A 22,172-nucleotide genomic window follows, 5' to 3' on the forward strand; every position below is an offset into this window, starting at 1 on the left:
CGCCCCCCCCCCCCAGTCTTTCTTCTTCTAGTTCTTGTCTTAGAAACCTAGCTAAGTGACTGAAGCCCACAGAGCATGTAATCTGACTCCTTTCATAGCTTTCCATTTTTGCAAATGTCCTCTTTTAGAGTACAGTAAAGGATGGCCATGTGCCGTCTTGCAAAACCCTTCACATAATCTCCATTCACAGAAAAGGGAAATGTCAAAAAAAAAAAAAAAAAGAACACTTGGTAAAAGAGTTCTTTAAAAAGATTTAAGATTTTGGAACTAGGTTACATCCTAACCAAGGACTTTAAAATTGTCTAAGTCTAGGGTACGCTCCCAATCAAGGTGAACTCACATGTCATCAGCTTCCCTGAAATGTGTCGCACTGGATCTCAACAGTCGCTCGTGGCCTTATTTAGCTCCTCTTCCTTGGAAGTTTGAGTGCCATTGAGAAATGGAAACTCTGTACACGTGTCTTCCCAGTGCATTTAGCTGCTGTATTAAAACACATATATAACCACCTCTGTCCACGGTGCACTCACGCTAACAAGATGCTTGGTGGTTAGACTAGAAAGGGCACAACACCGTTTTTTTGTCTGTTTGGCAATTAACCATTCACTGGCTTTTTTTGTTGTAACATGCACTTCCTTTCTCTTGTTTTCATTCAAGCTGTGTACGCCATGGAAATTAATGTGGAGAAAGACAAACAAACAGGAGAGACCAAGATTCTCTCTACATCCACCATTGGCCCAGAGGGGGTCCATCAGAGAGGAGTCAAAGTCTTTGATGATGGTACCAAAGTAGTGTATGAGGTGCACTCAGGAGGCACCATAGTAGAAAATGGAGTGCACACATTAAGCTCAAAGGATGTAGAAGAGCTTATTCAGAAAGCTGGACAATCAAGCTTAAGAGGAGGGCACGTGTCAGAAAGGACTGGGATTGCAGATGGGAGCCTCAGCCACCCTAAGGAACACATGCTCTGCAAAGAAGCCAAGTTAGAAATGGTCCATAAGTCTAGGAAAGATCATTCTTCTGGGAACCCAGGGCAGCAGGCTCCAGCCCCCAGCACTGAAGGGCCGGAGGCAAACTTGGATCAGCCGGTCACCATGATTTTCATGGGCTACCAAAATATCGAGGATGAAGAGGAGACGAAGAAGGTGCTAGGCTATGATGAAACCATCAAGGCTGAGTTGGTCCTCATTGACGAAGATGATGAGAAGTCATTGAGGGAGAAGACAGTGACAGACGTGTCCACCATTGATGGGAATGCAGCCGAGCTGGTGTCCGGGAGACCCATCTCAGACACCACTGAGCCCTCATCCCCTGAAGGGAAGGAAGAGAGCTTGGCCACGGAGCCAGCCCCAGGTACCCAAAAGAAAAAGCGCTGTCAGTGCTGTGTTGTCATGTGACCACTTCTTTCTCCCCCTTTCTTCCGGGCAGCCTCTGTGCTCTCCACCACTTACGTAGACCTCACTGTACCACTAACTGCGATACTGTGAACTGGAAGCAAACACCTGCCTTGCCTTGCAGTTGGATTGCTTTGATCCCTCTTATTTTTTTTCCCCTTTCGTTTTTTTCTCCAGTTTCCTCAGCTCAGAGACAACATGCATGTGTGTGCTTCACTCTTTCCAAGAACTTGCTTTTCCTCTAAACTTTTCCTTGTGTCTTCAAGAGGGAATTGGTTCCTTACTGCTCGATTGGAATGGACTCTTCATATCAGCCAGTGATCTCGTAGCCTTAATTCATTTGACTGGAATTGAACCCGTGGGCACCAGGGGAATCGTTTTGTCATGTTCCTATCATGTAGTCACACATCGCCAGGTTGCTGATTTCTCACTTGCCTCCCTTACTGTGGATCTTTGCTTTTATATTTTATGTGGCAAAATGCTGTGGGGTCTAGCCAGACGCTGGTGTAGCCAAAAGTGGACCTTACTTAGTTTGTTCGATCTAGGGTGATGCTTTTTGCTGCCTTACATAAGCTTCCAGGTTACAGTATTGTGCATCTCTGGCTTTCCTTCTGATAAAACTGAAATGAAGTTGATGTAAAAGAAAAAGAACCCAGTGCTTGTTACAGCTGAATTGTAGGGACTAATTCCATAACCTGCCCATCAACAGCTGTCTCTCTTTCTTATGACTTAACTGATGGACCCTTTATATGAGAAGCACCATTTTTAACTTTCTAAGGACATGAAACAAGCATTGTTTTGAGCATCAGTAGTGATCTCCAAACTTAGGCGAATCCACGAACCTTGCTTTTATTCTCTAAAAAAAAAGTGTCAATTTTTATATTGTTTTCTTTTTCATGGATATATTCCGTTAATCTATTTTCAATGAAGTGGTCATTTTGAGATGTTTCTCTGTAGTGACCATATTTGTAAAACACTCCTGACCTACAGTGGTTGCTGGGATGCTTCCGGTCCATCCATTGTGGACGGTGCTGTTCCTGAATTAATTCTTCATTCACCTGCCCTGTTGATTCCAGAGCTTTCCATCTGGACTCTTTTCTTTATGTCCCCACGAAAAAGAGAATGTTACCTGTACCTTCACCGTGTAGGTTTATCCACCCCGCAAAATTAAACTTTAAAATGTAGAGAGACAAAAAAAGTTTCAAAGATGAAGAAAGATCTGTCTTATCACCCTAAGTACTTTTAATTCATTCCACAAATACTGATGGAGTGAGTGGCACATAACTGAGCTTCTTCAAGCATCGTTTCCTCAACTTATAAAGATTCCAGAACATCAAGGGTGGTTTTTATCTGGAACACAATGAACAGTTCTTTAAATTCTTAGCATTTCTCCCAAAGCAAATAGCCACTGGTATAAAAGAACCAAAGGGAAGCAATATAGTAAAATAATAATAGAGCAATGAAATAAAGCTGTAGCATTTGAATTGATTTTAAAACAAATATATCTTGTAAGTTTTTTGCCAAATGTTCTTAGTATTGTTGCAGATAATTCGCAAATTTATCCATGTTCCATAGAACCTAATTTTAAAAAATATGTGATAAGATGTACTAGATCAAGTTCTACTTCTGTGAAGAGTGTTGAGAGGAGGCCTGGAGAGAATTTTATTACAGAACCAACTCAATTTGTCCTAAATAGCTTTTTTAGTGCTAAATTGATTATTTTTAATATATTGGCTTGAAATTGTACTTATTCCAGTTAGCAGGGGGAAAAACAATATTTTTTAGTTTTCAAACAATTACATTTAACGAGCACAAAATAAGTCATTTTATCACCAATATGTAAACCAAAAAAAGTTTAAAAAGGAAAAAAATAATGAGCTAAGTTCTACTTTCTAAGGTGATTCCATCCATGGCTTGATTTTGAACAGCTGAGGGAATTCTCTCTAAATCTCAGGTTCAGCAAAGCAGCTGTTTTTTTAATAAAACTGCTCAATTATCTAGAAATAATATCTGGTTTTGCTGCCTATAAACCTCACCACTTTCAGCTTCATGCTCCTCAGTAAATGCTTGTTTAAGCATCATTTAAAAAGTTAGAAGAAGACAAGCCAGAGAAACCTATCTGTATAGAAAAAGAAAGCAGCTTCAATGTTTTGGACAATCTCTGATTTTAATAATTTATTTAGAAAGAAATAATCTAAACGTTTCCCATATCTTTTTTCTTCTTTTTCCTTCACTTGAGGATGAAGATTATTCAGTATGAGTTTTTAAAAGCACAGTTAGTGAATGGAATGATAGAATTTAGCCTTGGGCGTGTTGTTTGATAAACAGAACCAGAGTCTCTCAGGACAGATAATTCCCTGATCTGACCTAAGCTCCCATCAGTGAGTTAGTTTTTCATGAAGAAAAGTTTCTGTACCTCTCACTACAACACCACACATGAGATCTAACAGACCAGTGATATTCTGTGCTCTCATTTATCAATAATTAGTATAGGGATTAGCAGATTATATGAATTAAAACTCATTCTCTGCTTTTACTAGGGAAACTTATGATTTAAGTGGTTTTTCAAGTAAGACGTGTTACCTTTATGAAAAATGATGTGTGGCCACAAAAAATGAAGATGTGTTTGAATATGGCATATATATTTGTATAGCTTGCCTTGTTTTCCTGTCACAGTGGGGGATTCAGAGTCAGCCAGTTCTTTAATGGGATGAGACCTATAATCGCATCTACAGCAAAAAGGAACTGTCTTTCATAGTGAATATATAAACAGAATTGTGACTGTCAACATTCTACCTTTCCTGCTAGTGCTGGCATTGTCTCTGTACAAACTTCATGATGTATGGCATCACGCCCTTCAAAAATTCAGGGTGTTGATCTGCATTACCAGACTAATTAGAGAATCAGTAAGAAAGCTATCAATATAAAACCATGGTCATTTTTGAGGTCATAGTTGGACTTTCTTTCCAAATCATAGAACCCTTTTAAATGGGAAGAGGGAAAGGAGGGACATTTCATTTACTTATAAGTAGATTCTCAATGGCATGAAATTAAAAGATTCTTTTAGAGTTAAAATGGTAAACATAAATCTTGCATATCCTGAAAAATCATGGTGACTTGTATACCCTTGACTTTTGTTTTCCCTTTGATGTGCAATAGGACAAAAGAAAGGGGATTTTCTTTTTTCAGTCTGTGCTTTATTTACTTACAATTATATTATTTTCCTTATATAAGCAACATTAGTTGCCTCTAAAAGTGATTTGACAGTGTCCAGTGATATCATTTAATATTGAGAGTAAAGAGGACAAGACATTAGGAATTCCTTTCTGGCCAAACCCCAATCATGGTTTCCTAAAACTATCCAAAGGCTTTCAGAAAATACAAACAAATTCTAGAGTTGATTTGATTTGACTCTAAAATGTTAATGACGCGTATCGGCTTCTGATTCTCACCTAGTCCATTTTACTTTTTCTGGTGATAAATGTGTTTTTCCTAAATGCAAGGAAACTTTTATTTGGTTAGGGGTAAGTTTTTTTAAAAGGGGGGAGATATCTCTATATAATTTCCTAGAGATACAGTATCATCTCTGGAGCAAAATGTTGAGGCCAAGTCTGAAAACAGCTTATTTCTTTTCACTTCGTTCAGAATTTCATTTCAAGGGATCATAGAACACCCTTGATGATGACCATTTATTTAATGCCAATGAACCAGTGAGTAGCAAAAGAGGTGGCGGGAATACGGTGATAGAGGCAAAAACTGAATCACTAAATCAGTTCTTCCTTTAAAAAAAAAAATAACTCTGTCAGTGTAAAACACAGATGAACACAGGCAAAATATGCATGGAGGACTTACTTTTGCTCTCGCTTAAAATCTAGAAGCTTAGCCATCTCTGTTACCAGACCCACTTGTGGAGCTCAGCCCACCAAAGGGCCCATACCTTGTGGGAATATTCTCATCTCCTGCAATTTTACTTTGTTTACAACAAAAAGCATTCCAAGGCAAAAACAGTTTTATGTTGTACTTTTGCAGTGTGCACATTCATCATTGAAACCAAGAATTCTCAGCATGGTTAAAAGATAAGTTTCAGAAACTCTGTAGATATGTAATCTTTTAGAAGCTCCTCAATTTATTAATCAAGGTATATGTAGCTCCGCTTATGAGGAACCAGAAAGCACCTCTTGTGTTACTGGATAGTATTATTATGACCCAGCACATACATGGAATGATGGTGTATATCACAAAACAACTCCAAGTAATGAGCAGGATGAGATCTTGGATTCCTGGGACCAGTTCATCTTCATTGTGAAGACCTCTTCTGGTCTTATCAGGAAAACTTCCCTGCATTTTCTTGGGAAAAAGAAAAGTCCATCTTTTATGAGGAGCACAATGCTGTTATATATCTATATTTTCATAGCTTCAGCAAACTCCATAATATAATCCCCATTTTAATAGAAACCAAAATACTTATTATTTGAATATAGAAAGGCTAGAATAAAAATTACATCCTGAAAGTTTCCAGGGGTAATTTCCCTGGGGAATCCTTGGATCAGCCTCATCCTACCACCCCTTAATTTTTATATGACTTAAATAGGCCTCTGTGTCCCCTCTCCACTCCAGTCTAAAAGGTCTGAACTGTACACAAAAAACTTGCTGTCAGTGTGAAAATACCATGTGTATTTTGGGGGGACCACAGACTTTCTGCATCAAAGATCTGGGCAGCCTTAACTTTTATAAAAGAATTTTCAGTGCTCTCTTTTACTAAGCAGGGAAACAAAATGTTTCCTGAAATTAATGACTTTTTTATATTTTGTGACTATTTTCTAAGTTTCTACAGGTTCATCTTTTCCCCATATTGCCTCTTACTAGTCACCTGGGGCTATTTTTTGCAAGTCATTGCATTTTTATCAAAAGAAAAGTACATCTCATGAACTACAAAATTCCCTCTAGACTTCAGGCAGTCCTTCTGGAGTAAAAGAACAGAAACACAGAAAGAAATGAATGACAGGGTGGCTTTTGTGTTCCTATGGTTAATGTACTGTATGGTATATATGTTTACAGAATGTATCTGCCTTGTGATGTTAACAAAATGAATGACAAAAAAAATGAGTTCTGATGTGCCATTTGAAAGTTTGCCTTAGCATCGCTGTTTATGTTCTTTTCTGTCCTTTCAAAATCACAGGTTGTATTCCAAAGCTGTATGAGCACAACATTCTCTTCCCAACCCCTGCCCAGCCATTCTTTAGAGCTGTGAATTTCCTCCCAGGAGCCTGAGGCAGAACCTTGCAGTTCTGACCCAGGGGGAATAAAGTAGGCGGAGCTTGGGCATTGCTTCTGCCTGTCTGCTAATCAAACACTTCCTCGTTTCCCATCTGAGCCTGCACTCTCCCACTCTGACATTCCTGGGGTGGGTCTCATGCAAGGTGTGACCTCCTGCAGTCCTTCCCATCTTAAGGGAGGTGAACTTGTGGACCCCCTACCTAGATCTGGGCGCCTGTTTCTAAGCACAGTCGGCAGAGCCTCAAAAAGCAAAGCGAATGAGGTGGGCTCACATGTTGTGATTGAGCCTTCCCTGAGGGGTGTGCCATTCATTGCAGTCTAAGATGAGTGGCATGGTATAGAGGGGAATAGGGAGTGGTTATAGAAATGGAATAGTTTATGTTTATTTTTTTAAGGAAAAATATTTTTATAATGAAATCTAGATGAGTTATGAAGCTTGACTTTGAAAACACCCTTGATTGACTGAGTTATTTCTCTATTCCATTAAGGTAACTTTCTAGTGAGTTCTGTAACACTAGCCCAGACCTTGGGAGGCATGAGCAGAGGTCCTGTGACCTGCCCCTACACCAGCAGATCTAGGTTGTACGATCAAACTTTCTATACCTGTCATTAGATAACCTGTTATACAGCTTGATAGCTCTCTGGGCCACACCTTTAATAATGTAGAATGATCTTTTGGAAGGAGATAGCTGTTTTAAATGAAAGCCAAGCCCAGCAATTATCAAAGTCTAACTCTTTCACGTATTTAAGGAGTAATTGCGACTTGTGAGGTTAAGGGACCACTTATAATACTATGGTACATTTGAGTTATTTATGTGAAATGGTGAGTCAGAGGCATCTGGCCATCTGCATAATGTACACAATATACATGAATATATAAACCAACAGTATGAAACTACCAAATGTTATTGGCCTTGTAAATATCAACGAGGCTGCATCTTATTTCCAGAGTTAAGTAGAGACTGGAAAGGATTATTCTTATCCATCCACAAAGGAGATAATGAATTTTTAGAGTTCTTAGATTTTTTCCTTAATTTTCTACCAAAGTTCTTGAGTTCCCGTCACAGTCATACTCAGGCTCATGAATATCTTCACTCACACCTGTTCCTCTGACTCACACCAGGGGTCAGAGGTCAAGCCTTAGCATCTGCTCCCTTCTCCTCTTAGACTCTTCTCCCAGGAAGCATCCTTTCCTAGGATGGAGTCATTTTCTGCTACCCTAAAAGACCAAGATCCTTTTTTCCAATAAGGCAGGGTCCTAAACACTCTCCTTTCCAAGAAAAATAACCCCTCTGGTTCCCAGACAAATCATTTTAGTTTTTCCATTGTCAGAATCCCTCCAACAGGCCCAACTCAAGTCCATCTGTGAACCGTGCTGTCATGACAACAACTCCAAAAATGAAAGAGCTGTGTAACTGCCTGAGAGTGGTAGGGAGAACCAGTGTGCCCTTAGCCTCTTGTTACTATGGGACCCTCTCAGTTTCAAGATGAGGTGGTCAGGGAGACATCCAGTCACTCGGTTGTGCAACATGTCTTTATGTACAAAGAGGCCACCGGGCAATGCCTGATCTCAACTATTCTATGTGCAGCTCCAGCTCCAATTCTGTGACATCCCACTCTGGTAATTGGAAAGCGTTCTCTCCTTGGTGGAGTCCTGGAACATTCATTCCTCCTCTCAAGCTCCTGACTTAATCCCATCACACAGGGGTTCGAGAAAATGTTGTGTCTGCTGCAGCTTTTCAGTGAATGTAGGTTGGTGATTGGAATGTTCAGCTTTAGCAGCTCACTCGTGGTGGGTGACATCTCTGTAAATATATCCATTTTGTGGTTGATTGGGGGTGGGATGGGTGGGGCGGGAGACTGTCGTGCTTACTCTGAACTAGACTTGCTGGACTAGCTGCTGTACTTTGTAACCTGAAGTGTACTTTGACTGTTCTGTCTCCTTCAGATGAAAAACAAAACAAAAGCTGACTTCAGAAATAACACTGCCAGCAACAGCCGATGCTGTACTTGCAGCTTCTCTCTGTTCCTCTGTACAGTGTTAATAGACAATAAACTGCCTTTTCACTGCATCTACCTCTGTGTGTCCGTGCCCACATTCTTTCCCCCTTCTCACCTGCCACGAGCGGACTTCAGGCCAGACCTCGTGGGGAGCACCTCCAACCGTTCACTAAAACTCCACACTAATCCAGTGCTTTTCAAACCTAAACCTGCTTCAGCATCACCCGGTGGCATCTGCTAAGAATGTAGAAGCTTAGCCACACCTCAGGGACTCAAGTCTAGATTCTGGGGTGGGGCCCAGTAGCCTGCCTGTTTAGTGATGTCTCCAGGTGATTCTGATACATACTCCATCTAACCCAGCCATGTGTTTGGGGACCTCTCAGTGGGAATCCCGGGGCCTGCCTGTTCCAGCTGGTTTCCACATTAACTAATCCTCTCTCTAACCCCTTCTTGCACATCTGTCGCCACACCTGTCACCCCTGTTCTTGTTCCTTATAAGCCCTCAGCAATGGCACTGACTTTGATCCCATGGGTCAAGCTCGGTCTGCCCCTTAGTTTAAGTAGTAAGTGTTCATCCAGCAGTCTTCTAAACAGGAGCCTCTTAAGATACCTGGGGACTTTGTTTCTCTTCTTTAATGCTATATCCTCTTTCTCTAGAATAGAGTCAGCAAACTTTTCATGTCAATGGCAAGAGAGTAAATACTCTGGCTTTGTGGGTCACATGATTTTCATCACAACTACTCAGCTCTACCAGGAAGCAGCAATACACAACGTGTAAGTGAATGAGTGTAGCTATGTTGCATGAACTTTATTTACCAAAACAGACTGGGAGCCAGAATAGGCCCTCAGGCAGGTAGTTTGCTGACCCTGGCCTCAGACAGAGCCTGGCACATAGTAGGGACTCACTGAAAAGTTAAAAAGTTATTGCATGAAAGAATGAACAAAGGACAGGCCTGATGACACCTGCAGAATTGTCACAGTTGTTTTCTTTGAGGCTATGAAATAAACGAAATTCGTTGTTCTCATCTGTTGGGTTTTGTGGTAGATTTTTCTGGGTATTTTTTTGTTTTTTTGTGTGTGTCTTTATGCCTGGAAAGTAACTCAGGATTGAAACTGGAATGGTGCCTCAGACTACCAAGCTGAAATTAACAAGAGTTTCAGCCAATAGAAGTTAAAGAAGTGCAAGGACCTCTTGTCCTTGTCGGAAGCGCACCGGGCATATGAGATCTGGGTGGTCCCCAGGCATCTATGCATTTGATCCCAGTGTTTGTGGAACCACATCTTATCTAGTCTATCTTCCACAGTGAATGGCAAGGGTTTCTTGACATTATTCTTTTTGTTAATTGAAAAACTTGTTAAACAAAAGGCTGGAACCACGGTAGACCGTTATACACCCCTAACTCCAGGGCATATCCACAGTGACATGCTGAGTAGTGTGCTGATATCCATTCCCCAGTGTTGCTGTGAATTAAGGGAAGTTATATTTACACAAAGCACTCTGTAAGCAGGAAGTGGATAACGAATGAAGTTTACTTGTGATGAGAAAGTGTCTGTTCCTCTACTAAAGATCTTTTCTCAAATGTAAACATAATAAGCTGTTCAGATGTGTTTCAGAACCAGTATGAAAAGGAAGCTGCTTTTCCACCACTGGGTTTGTGACATATTATATTGAACCATATGAAGTCGCCATTTAATAAATCAATAATGTGGAATGGTGACAGTTCCATATAATTCAACCTAATAATTCTTTTAGATCAGAGATCATTTCCCATCACGGAGGGCGAAAGATTAGCAGATAAACTCTATAGCAGGAGGAATTTAGATGAGGAAAGAACTTTGGAAGGGAACATTGTTCTGTACTTAAAACTAGGCATTTCCTCTGGATAGATAGGATTTCCTTTAATGTAACATCGACCTTTTGAGGTAGACATTGCTAATATTCTCCTTAATGCATGAGGAAACTGAATCAAGGAGACAGTAAGGATGTTGCTCAATATAGAGCTAAAAATTAGAATAGAGGTTGGGGAACAAGTTTCAGGCTCAGCTCTCTTCCACACAGAAAGCTCTTGTTATTAGAGTGGTGTGGGGATACAGCTGAAACTGGATACAGAAGGATTTGGATAACAGAGCCATCTATGCAAAAAAAAAAAAAAGACATAAATGGCACCAGTCCTTACTTTGTACCTTTACTCAAGCAACGGCTCAGTAATAACACTGCCCTCTGGAGGATGGGAGGTGTCTGTGCAGCACTTCCTTCCCTAAAGGAAAGCAGTCACGCTTATCTGTTTGTCTACCTGGTTGTTTGGAGTCCTCTTGTTCTGCTTGACATTTTTCCTTCCCCATTCATAAAAAGGATGAACAATATTTAAAATCTAGGAGTGGCGTGTCCATTTTCAAACAAGCAAAGGAGGTTTTGTTGTTGTTGTTAATATTGTTATTATTTTGCCCCTGTTGTAAGAGCTTAGAGGAACAGTGTTCTATGGCACTGTGCAATACCTCTTGCTGTATCAGCCTTCTGCAACCACCGGTAGAACACACTGTCTCCCCAACAACCCAGATCCTCTTCCATTTTTCTCAAACAGTGTCAAATCCTCCACTATATGGACATCACACAAAAGCCTAACTTTGCTATTTAGAACTTAAGGCTATGAGAGCTCAGGTTGATCATCTAATGCAGAAGTCACTAAATGGTTAGCCACCAGCTGAATCTGTGGTTATGTTGGTTATAACCTGTGGTTACGTTGGTTTTGCCTGCATCATGTTTTAAAACCATTTTTAATTCACTGCCAATAATAATAATAATAAATTAAGAGGAGTGTGATTTCAGCGATGGATTTCCAGCTTCTCTTGACATTTCAGAGGGTCTGTCAACCGTGGGCCTCTTTTCCTGGCTGACAAGTACCTGGATCTGATGGTGGCTGCCTCCTTCAGAGGAGTCACACTCTCTTGCTCACCATCCCCACCCCTACTTCCTATTACCTTACTCTTGGCCAGTTTCCTTTGCGTATATTACCTGCCTGGCACCTGTTGATGTATGGTAGGGAATCTACCATAACCTACTCATTTTATGGCTGGTTCCCAGATAAAACTTACCTAAAGGGAGATGGCAGAGCCAGAATCAGAGCTGAACTTCTGAACTCCTTTGGAAAAATAAGGTTTTGCACTAGGTTTGGATTTGAATTTGATGGAAGCATTTAAAAATTTTGAACAGCCCATAAGCAGAAAGCCAATATCAGAATTTGATGCTTGTGCTTTTTACCAGAAGGACCCACGTGACTTTATAATAATAGATTATCCCAAGGCTGGTGAACTCATTTACCACTCAAGAGGAAAGAAAAAATTCATTTCCTATGACAACTTCTAGTATATAGATTATTCTACTCTCTGTTTCTTAGGCTAAATGAATCATGTCACGTTTTCAGAACTTTGTGGTATCATGTCTTATGGTTGATAGTTGCATTCATGAAAAATAAAAATTGTTGTAGTCAACAACTATTGACTATTTCTGGGGTTTTGTATCCCTTCCTAGGAAAAAGTAACAAGATGCAAAGGCCATATGTGTTTAAGTTTAAAATGTGATTTTCTTTTCCCTCCTAATCCTTAGTCTCTTATTGTGCTCCTGAGATCATGTGGTCACAGAATAGTAATAGTCTTTAACTTTCACTTTCTTATCTTACTAAGCATAATAATCAGTAGAAAATTTGACATTTCAAAGACCTGATGAAATATGGATCTTTTCTCTCAGAGCTTGTCATCAAAAATCAGTGTATTTCCTTTTTAATATAAGATGATAAATTACATTTTCCAACTTCTTTTTTTCCCACTTCAGAGTCACCAAGTATAGAAAATATGAGCAGCAGACTTACCCTTTTAAGGCCAGGATTCTTAAGTCAACCCAAGAACAACCCAGAGGTGACATAAATCGTATAGCCAGTGTGAATTGTTCATCCGTCAGAATATGCAGACTCATATTCTTTCTCTTAAAGAGCTTATTTCAAATCAGAGTACAAGGAGCAATTCAGTCATGTCTTCTTTCTCTGGAAGACTGACTAAATCTTACTCTATTCAGAGGCATGATATGAGATGCTGTCTCATACTTTAGCTCAGTTTTTCCTAAACTTGGACTTTTGGTATCACCTTATTTCTGTCCTCTGTGTGTACCACCTGTGAACCATCATTTACTCTTTTAACCACTTTTTTTTTACTTAAAAGGTAACTTTGTCACCCTATGATAAGTAAAGAATCTGCCTACAATGCAGGAGACCTGGGTTCGATCCCTGGGTCAGGAAGATCCCCTGAAGAAGGTCATGGCAACCCACTCCAGTATTCTTGCCTGGAGAATCCCATGGACAGAGGAGCCTCTCAGGCTATAGTCCATGCGGCTGCAAAGAGTTGGACACGTCTGAGCAACTAATGCTTTCACTTCCAAGTAGGTAGCACATGCCATAAAAGCAACTGTTGAAACAATAAATCAGCATTATTAAGTTTCAGCTGCACACAGTTGCCTAATAACATATACAGTTACCTGAGACCAACTCTTTCATTGTTAAAGAGAGGAATAGCCAGATTAGAGACTATACCCCCATCTGTTTGATATAATCAGATGGCATGAAAGATAGTGAAAACCATAATCATTGTCTCACTGTGTGGTTCAGTGTTGTTTAATGCCATCTTATATACTCCTTTGGAGGGCATGGCATCCCACTCTGGTATTCTTGCCTGGACAGTCCCAGGGACAGAGGAGCCTGGTTGGCTACAGTCCCTAGGGTTGCAAAGAGTCCAACATGGCTGAAGTGATACAGCACATATACCCCCTAAAATTTTGGAAGCACTGCCTTCCTTCATTGCATTCCCTTAAAAAATCCCAGTTTCTCATTTTGAAGATTAGGATGAGAAATACAAAGTGACTTGTTCAAAGCAACAGGAAATAAGAGCAGAGGCGCAGAGCTGGAATTCAAGCCCAAGTTGGGATGACCTCAGATTCTTTCTGTTTTACCAGGTGCCCATCACGCCATTCCTTTTACAAGGAATGAATTGAACACATCAGCAGCAAACTTAAAACTCTCCAGGAAAGCTCTCCATCATTTAAACAAACAAAAGTAACATCTGTTCCAGTTAGAGCTGTCTCCGGCATAAGCAGTTTTGCACTGATAGGGATCAGATCTAATTGGGCTCCTTCTGCCTTACTTGAGTGAAGTTGCACAATCAGATGTGAATTTCCAGATACAGCAGGAAAGTGATGCAATAGACAAGTACATGGGCCCAGTGGCTGCCTCCACCGTAAGGCACTCTGGCCTTCAGCTTCAGTACCTCTCCTGAGCTCTAGTAAGCCCACTCCTGCTCAGCAGACCTCTTGATTAACTCTTGTTGAGTCAGGGATGTAGTCGATGGAGGCTGCAAAACTGACTGAGCACTGGAGAATGAGCAGAACTTAATGGAGAAAGAATCACTCGTGGACATCTTAACTTTCTTTTTCTTTTCCCTTCCTTTCCCATCCCTTCCCTGCCCTGCCCTTTTCCCTCTTCCCTTCTTTCTTCTCTTTTCTTCTCTATTGAATGAGTCTGCTTTTGACACAAGGTACTCTCCCAACTGTAGGATGAATTGACCTCAAAAAGTTCATTAATCCTCTCAGAAAGCACCATGTTCTCTGGTCCTCATTTCTTGTTTGCTGCACATTACTGGAACATCTTCTTAAAAATATAATTATACTAGGGCCCCACTTCAGAGATTCCGATCTAACTGGTATGGATGAGGCCTGGGGCATTTATTAAAGGGCTCCAAGTGATTCTCATGGGCAGTTAGGGTTGGAAACCACAGCACAAAAGATCCCAGAGCAGGCAGGAGTGGTCCAGGCTGGAATCCTTGTCTCAACTCTGCAAACCAAGCAAAAAAAAAAAAAAGTATGCTTTGGCATCTGAATCAAAATCAAGTCCCAAGTCTGTCACTGGTCAGCTTGGTGATTTGGGGGCTGCTGCTGCTGCTGCCGCCGCCAAGTCGCTTCAGTCGTGTCCGACTCTGTGCAACCCCATAGATGGCAGCCCACTAGGCTCCTCTGTCCCTGGAATTCTCCAGGCAAGAACACTGGAGTGGGTTGCCATTTCCTTCTCCAAAGCATGAAAGTCAAAAGTGAAAGTGAAGTCGCTCAGTCGTGCCCAACTCTTAGCGACCACATGGACTGCAGCCTACCAGGCTCCTCCATCCATGGGATTTTCCAGGCAAGAGTACTGGAGTGGGGTGCCATTGCCTTCTCCTATTTGGGGGCAAGTTACTTCAATTCAACAAGTCTTAGTTTCCTCTCCTTTCATGAAAGGAGAATAATACCTATACTGTAGGAATCCTACTGGGAATGTTTTAAAGTCTTTTCTTTCTGCTTTTCCTTTCTCCTTTCTCTCTCATTACAAAAGAAAAATGAGGAAGGTTGTAGGGAGAAAAGGCAGCTGAGAAAAATAGAGAAATTAAGTCAAGAAAAAAATGAAATGAAACTAGAGGCCTCAATCTAGCATAGATTTCTGAATGTTTATTTCTCTTTCTCCCATTTGTTTGAGCAATTCAGCTTGTAAAATGTACAACACTATACTACTAATAATTATCAACCAAACCCCTGAATTCTAAGTTCTTGGGTCTGTTTTTAAAACAATAAAAACATGAGATGATAGAATTGGCATTTGGAGTGTGAGGGACCCGGGTCTGGGCTCTCTCCTAGATATGCCATTTACTATGTGACTTAGAAGAAATCCTTTTTCCTCTTTTGGCCCCAACTTTTTCATGTAAAAAATGAGTAATTTTACTGGATGACTGTTAAGAGGACTGTGAGTGACATTCTAGGTGGATGTCAACATCAAAGATATTTCTCTATAATGAAAGAAAAGGAAAAAAACATCAAACTGCTGCTGCTGCCGCTGCTAAGTTGCTTCAGTCGTGTCCAGAAGTGTTTTTTCTAAAAGATGCCAAAATCCCTGGCCTTTAAAAGCCAACACATAGACAATCCTCTGCAGCCCTGGCCTGGCCCTAGGAGTCCCTGGGCAAATCCCCCATCACTGCCTTGCTCCAGGGCCTTTCCAAGCCCAGTGGAAAACCAGTAGCCATTTTCCTGTGTGTGAAATTCAGTGGGCAGATACCTGATTTACCAAGACTTATTTGGACTGCAAGGAGATCCAACCAGTCCATTCTGAAGGAGATCAGCCCTGGGATTTCTTTGGAAGGAATGATGCTAAAGCTGAAACTCCAGTACTTTGGCCACCTCATGCGAAGAGTTGACTCACTGGAAAAGACTCTGATGCTGGGAGGGATTGGGGGCAGGAGGAGAAGGGGACGACAGAGGATGAGATGGCTGGATGGCATCACTGACTCGATGGATGTGAGTCCAAGTGAACCCCGGGAGTTGGTGAAGGACAGGGAGGCCTGGCGTGCTGTGATTCATGGAGTTGCAAACAGTTGGACACGACTGAGCGACTGAACTGAACTGAACTGAATGGTTCATCATGGTTGAAAAGAAGAATTTGGATTCCATTTAAAAAATATAAACAGACTGGCCTTATCAGGGGCCTGACATCCATGTGCCCCTCTCTTTCCTGATCCAGAAAACTCTGGAGGATTGGTAAAAACACACCTGGAATCTACAGGGAGTTGAGGGCAGCAGATACATACCACTGCCTATCTCTTCTAGATGGTTTCTTCATAGGAACCTTAAGGATTGGAGCAACAGAATGACGGTGCTTCACTCTGGGTGAATTAGGAATGCCTTCTCTTGTGCTCCAAAGCTGAGTGTCCAGTGTAATAGGATTTGAAATCAATAACCAAGTTCTGCTCCTTGACAACTCTGTCTCTTAGGGCACAGGCTCTTAGCCTTTGTGTTCTACAGTATACCAAAGACTATTTAAGCACAGGCAGATTGGTGTTGATGCAAAGAGCTTCAGAAGCAATAGATTAAAAGCCAGTCAAGGAAGTTCCAGTTCAACAAGTTTCGTTGGCTGAAGCTTGGCTGAGGACAGTTTGGTTTGAAGTCTTTTCATGTCCCAGGAGAGAATTCCCCTTTCTGGCTGCCCAAAGGAGAAGTAAGAATTCTCAGATTATTTCCTGAAGCCGTGGCTGGGTAATGAAATCCTTCATTGCATATATAGAAACATTCATCATCACCAAGGCACCCAGCTCCCGGCTGAATAAAACAGAGAATTCCCCCTTTACCCTTTCCTTCTAGAATCCTTCTCTCTGAAATTCAAAATTTGCTAAAATGTGACATCTTCTCCTCCATCTCTGTTCTCCACCAAACTTCGGGTCCCCTTGCTTACTAACATAAATTTGCATTTTTACCAAAGGAGTCCTCCACCACCCTCCACTGGCCACATTCTCACCCAGCTTTACTCATGCTGTTTCAGACACACCTAGATAGGCCCTTTCCTCCCCACATTTGGGAAGTCTTGGTCATCCAGCTCAACCCAGCTGGAATGCCTTCATCTCATTCTGCCCCCTGCACCTGCCTCTGGCCCCTCATTGCCAGCCTTCCTCTGAACTCCTGTGTCCATCTACGTGGCCGTGCCTTTACCTGGGCCTTCTGTATTCACGTAGCCAAAGACTCATTTTCTAGCTCCAGAAATGGATCAGGATTAGCATTTCTTCTCTTGAAATCTGTTGATTTCATCTTGAGACACAGACTTACTGACTGTGGGTTGAAAACACAAATGAAGATTTAATGCCAACTAATTCTTGGCTCCCAAATCTCAGTGGGAAGCACGGGGCAGGAGTCTTTGTTAAAAAAAAAAAACGGGGAGAATTTTTGTTTTAGTTTTCCTCTCCTGGTCAGTAAGAAAGAAGCTTGGTATTGTGCTGACAGCCATGGGTCTTCTCTTTTCAGGCAAGAGGAGAGATTGAACTTAAATCAGCAGTTTCCAGAGAAGTTTAAAGCAGAGCACAGACAAAATAGTTTTCTTGTGCCTTGCAGGACAAGGGTATGTAGGTGAGTGAGGGCTTAGTACTTTAGCAGTGGCTGGGCAAGCAGACAGTCACATCATCCTGAGGATGTCCAGCTCTGTAAGGATTAGACTGCTGCAGTACACCGGTTCGGGCTGATGGGAAATGGGACTAGAGTTTCCCAGCAGGACTACTGTGTATGGTCGTTCAGATTGCTCACTGCATAATCCTAGAGGGCTCCATTCACATAGAGGATGGTGTGAATGGTGCTCTTTGAGTTGTGCATTGCACGATGTGCCCACTGTACATGCTTAGGCATAGACATGCTTAAGTAGTATGTAAATTCTTTAAAACACATAGGTGAAAATCACCCAGAAACTTACATTACAAACAAAGCATTAAACCCATAGTAGACTTGCTGTAGTGTGTCAGGTTGCAAGAGCCAATTTTAACTCTAAGGACTACAGACTAACTCTTTAGAACCAATAACCAAGACATACTCCTAGGAACCAGGCCTGTTTTTCCTTGATTTTCCTCCAGTTTAGCACAGTAATAATCACAGGGTATGAATGAATGGGTCATGGTGTCATCACTGAGAAAAAGGACCAGAATGAGCAGTAGGGCCAGTTGCTCTTTGTTCTAGGACATAGGTATTGCCCGGCACAAAACATTCACCAGTGGCCAATTAGAAATCTTTCTTCGACCAGAGTGACCATATGTCCCACTTTGGATGTGTTTTCCCAGCCTCATTCTCAGTAGTGTTACAGCTGGGATGGTAAAGTGTATGGTCACACTACCTCCAACATGCAGATGGGCATCTCTGCTTGGTCAGCATCCCTACACCCAAGACTGGCCTTTCCTTCCATTGATCCTTTGGCAGTTCCTGGGATATGGACACAGTGTTGTAGACACAGCACTCCAGGCACAGCGAGAGCCCTTTCTCCAGATAGACTGATACAAGTCAGAGGGCTATGGACAGTCCACCATCACATCAAATCACTTCCTTTTTTCTTTGCCATTTATAATTAGTTCCATATCACTACGGGCACTCAGTAAAGAGGAAGAATTAGACAGAAAGCAGAACATTCTCAGACCCGGTACTTCTTAGCCAGCTAGAGACTCAACAGAGGACATTGGCTCTTGGCTTGTGCCATTTGCCTGCTGCTCACAGTTGTCACCAGAGAAGATGCATTGTTGGGGGTGTTCAGTAATAATTACCATGGACAGCACACGAGAGGGAGGAGGGTGACTTAAAGACCTTTGCAGATGTACGTTCATCCAACAACCATCAAGAAACTCACACGAGACAGTGGAGGTGCTGCCCGGGACCTGAACCCATGGTGCACGGGGGCTCAGAGTTCTGAGCCCAGCTGCCACTTCTTTGTCCCTCTGTTCCTTTATACATAAAGTGGTGATGAGCGTTAAATCTCTTGTGAAGTGTTTTTGGACACTGCCTGGAAATCACAAGCAGAGTTAAACTATTAGCTATTGGTAGGAGTAGTAACCACAGCCTTGAGAATTAGAGAGCAAACCCTAGGAATGGTAAGAAACAGGGATCAGGAACCGTTATTCCTGGGGAGCAAATCCGGCCCTTTGTCCGTTTTTGTAAATAAAGTTTTATTAGAATTCATCTCTGCCCATGTATTTATACACTGTCTAGGGAAGGAAGCCATATGGCCCACTGAAACTTAAAAAACTGTCTCATACTCTGTGCTTGTGCTCAGTTGTGTCCAGCTCTTTGAGACCCCATGGTCTGTAGCCCAACAGGCTCCTCTGTATAAGGAATTTTCCAGGCAAGAATACTCCATGTGCTACTCCCACTCCTGTGGATTTTCCTGACCCAGGGATCGAACCCACACCTCTTATGTCTCCTGCATTGGAAGACAGATCCTTTACCACTGTGCCACTGAGAAGCCCCCAGAATTGCCTGATACTTTACAAAAAACGTTTGCAGTTACTCAAATTTCCTATTCTCCTAGCATTTGCTGAACACTGAGGAAATACCCTGAACTGTACTACACTTTTTAATATAACTTACTAATTTTTATAAGAAGTAGCTCTTCGAGATCAGTAGAAATGTGCCCCTATTTTACATAGGAGGTTCAGAGCACTGGTGACTTGTCTAAAACTCAGAGCCAGAGTTCATTCTCTGGTCTCCTGATCCAGAATTCCAGGAGTCATCAAGGCAGACAACCTGAAGGAGTTGGGTTTGCATTTGCCCTTAAAGAATGAGTGTGGTTGTCAGTACGCAAGGATGAGAGCCTGGGAGGGCATTCAAGGCAGAAGGAACTTGTTGATCAAAGAGCCCATGGGGGGAAGTGGAGGCTGTCTGCTCCTCTGTTTTGGTGAAACAAAGGCGCCCAGCGAGTGGGAGGATGTGCAGCGGAAGAAGTGGCTTGAGGCCAGTGTTGGGGGACAGGGTGTTCCTCAAGGAAGAAGTTGCAACTGAGAGTTCAGGGCCAGGCCTGTGGCTGTATTGTGTTTGGCCTTTATTTTATTGACTCATACAAAGATATTTTGTTTGGTTTGGTTTAAATTTGAATTTACAACCAACAAATTCCACAATTTCTTCTTCTCCTCTTGAAAAAGCAGAAGATCTAGCCATACTGGACGTTCCCAGGAGGCAAGAATCAGCTGGAGATGAGGCCAGTTACCTCCTTTGGATGAGGCGTGATTGGTACCACCTTAGACCCAATCGAGGGGAGTCCTTGTCCTGAGCCCTTGGTTTTAATAAGGCCTTGCTCTGGTTAAACCCTTTCCCATGAGGGGAGACATTTTGAGGCCCAGGGGACTGGCCTGTACCACCCCTCGTCTCTAGGCTGTGCTTTAGATACCAGGACTCAGAATTCTCTGCCAAAAGGGCCAAGCTCACTTCCATGGGCCCCTTCCCTATGGCTGAGGGGTGTACCAAGGGAAAGCAGATTGTGTTGGGGGTACAGTGTGTGTGGATAGAACTTTGATGTTCAGGCTGGGCTGTCCAGCCCTGGCTGCAATGCCCCTAGAGTTGCAGGACAAAGGCGGGGAGTAAGAAGAAAAGGGACCATGCATAACAGGCCAGAGGATCTCACTGGGCACCTCTAAGTCTCAACAGGGGACTCCTAGGAACCTGAGAACACATGAACTTGACCTTCAGAGTCAGTATGAAGTGTATTTGCCAACTTAGGAGGAGAGAATGCAGTTTCTTTACTAATTTTGAGCTTGATTTCCAACTTTTAAGTACTGAGACAGTTTGAATGTGGGCCTCTATTTGTGTGCTTGCTCCCAGGCTCGAAAACATCCGGGGTGAGCCTGGCTGCAATCCCCAACATCTTACTCTATAGCTGTGTCCCTCCCCAATGTCTTACACGACAGCTGTGTCCCTCATTGACCTGACCTATCTGGTTGTTATAGGAGTTTGTGGGCCTTCCTCTGAACAATCCTGGGGGGAAAGATCGAAGATTTCTGGTCAGAGCCACAGTTTGCCAAATGAACACCTAGAGACAGAGAATGAGACAGGAAGGCCAGTTAGGGTCCACTGCTAGATAAAGTAGGATGACTGTCATGCAAAAAGGAAGGGATGAATTAGCGGTCTGATCAAGGGAGATCTGATAGACTTAACATACAGGGGGACAGGGAGGAGGCGGCAGAGTGTTCAGTGTCTAAAAAAGAATAACTTAGCCCTGAAGCCAGGGCATTCAGACACCAGCTCTGTTGCTTACAGGTTGCATGACCTTTGAGTACCTCCCCTAATCATTTGTCCTTGGTTTCCTCATCTATAACATAGGGATGAGTGATCTAGCAGCATCTCTCTCACGAGGCTGTCATGAAGGTTGGATGAGTTAATATTTGTAGTTAAAATAGCGTTCAGTACAGAATATATGCTTACTATTATCTGTCAGCTCTAGGTGGTAGGTATGCTAGAATGGGTTATGTTATTTTTTGTATTTTCATTTTTTAAGCTTTGCTTCAAAATAATATCCTTCAAAAAGAGATATTGCAGAGCTAGATTACTTAAACTCCTGCATGCCTGTGAAACATTTAGTAATCTTGTGAAAAGGCAGTTTGGGGTTCAGGAGGTAGGGGACAGGGTCCTTGCCTGCATGCTAAGTGGCTTCAGTCGTGTCCTACTCTTTGCAACCCTATGGACTGTAGCCCGCCAGGCTCCTCTGTCCATGGGATTCTCCAGGCAAGAATACTGGAGTGGATCCTTCAGGGGATCTTCCCAACCCAGGGATTGAACCCAGGTTTCCCACATTTCAGGTGGGTTCTTTACCACTTGTACCACCTGGGAAGCCCAGGGAAGGTCCTAGATTCTGCATTTCTAACAGGGCCCCAGATGGTCCCATGTTGCTGGCCCACCGGCCATGCTGAGCAGCAAGGCTGTAAAGGAATCGAGGTCCATCGATGTTTCCAGGACCGAGGACTGTTTTGGTTATCCACTGCTGCTGCTGCTGCTAAGTCACTTCAGTCGTGTCCAACTCTGTGTGACCCCATAGACGGCAGCCCACCAGGCTCCCCGGTCCCTGGAATTCTCCAGGCAAGAACACCGGAGTGGGTTGCCATTTCCTTCTCCAATGCATGAAAGTGAAAAGTGAAAGGGAAGTCGCTCAGTCGTGT

General features: G+C 42.4%; 1 protein-coding gene and 1 long non-coding RNA gene across 7 annotated transcripts in view; one reads left to right on the forward strand and one right to left on the reverse strand.

The window, feature by feature from the left end:
* LOC104991163 (paralemmin-2) overlaps window positions 1-22,172 on the forward strand; it is a 517,429-nt gene that overhangs the window by 295,117 nt on the left and 200,140 nt on the right. For 3 of the 6 annotated variants that reach the window (XM_010843550.1, XM_010843549.1, XM_010843551.1), the window contains one exon: window positions 655-1,350. The exons of 2 other annotated variants lie outside the window; for them this stretch is intronic. In XM_010843550.1, coding sequence (XP_010841852.1) covers window positions 655-1,350 — 696 coding nt within the window. Of the gene's footprint in view, window positions 1-654; window positions 5,735-22,172 lie in introns of those variants that run through there. One more of the 6 variants, XM_010843556.1, reaches the window with a different exon arrangement.
* The window catches only part of LOC104991165, a 15,657-nt gene continuing 6,512 nt past the window's right edge, over window positions 13,028-22,172 (reverse strand). The window contains exons 2-4 of the long non-coding RNA XR_825576.1: window positions 17,212-17,328; window positions 16,317-16,708; window positions 13,028-14,542 (exon numbers count right to left, since the gene is read on the reverse strand). This is a non-coding gene — a long non-coding RNA (uncharacterized LOC104991165). The remainder of the gene's footprint in view (window positions 14,543-16,316; window positions 16,709-17,211; window positions 17,329-22,172) is intronic.

Source organism: Bison bison, unplaced genomic scaffold (assembly GCF_000754665.1).
Source record: "Bison bison bison isolate TAMUID 2011002044 unplaced genomic scaffold, Bison_UMD1.0 scf7180017864183, whole genome shotgun sequence".
In the NCBI taxonomy this organism is placed as follows: Eukaryota; Metazoa; Chordata; class Mammalia; order Artiodactyla; family Bovidae; genus Bison; species Bison bison.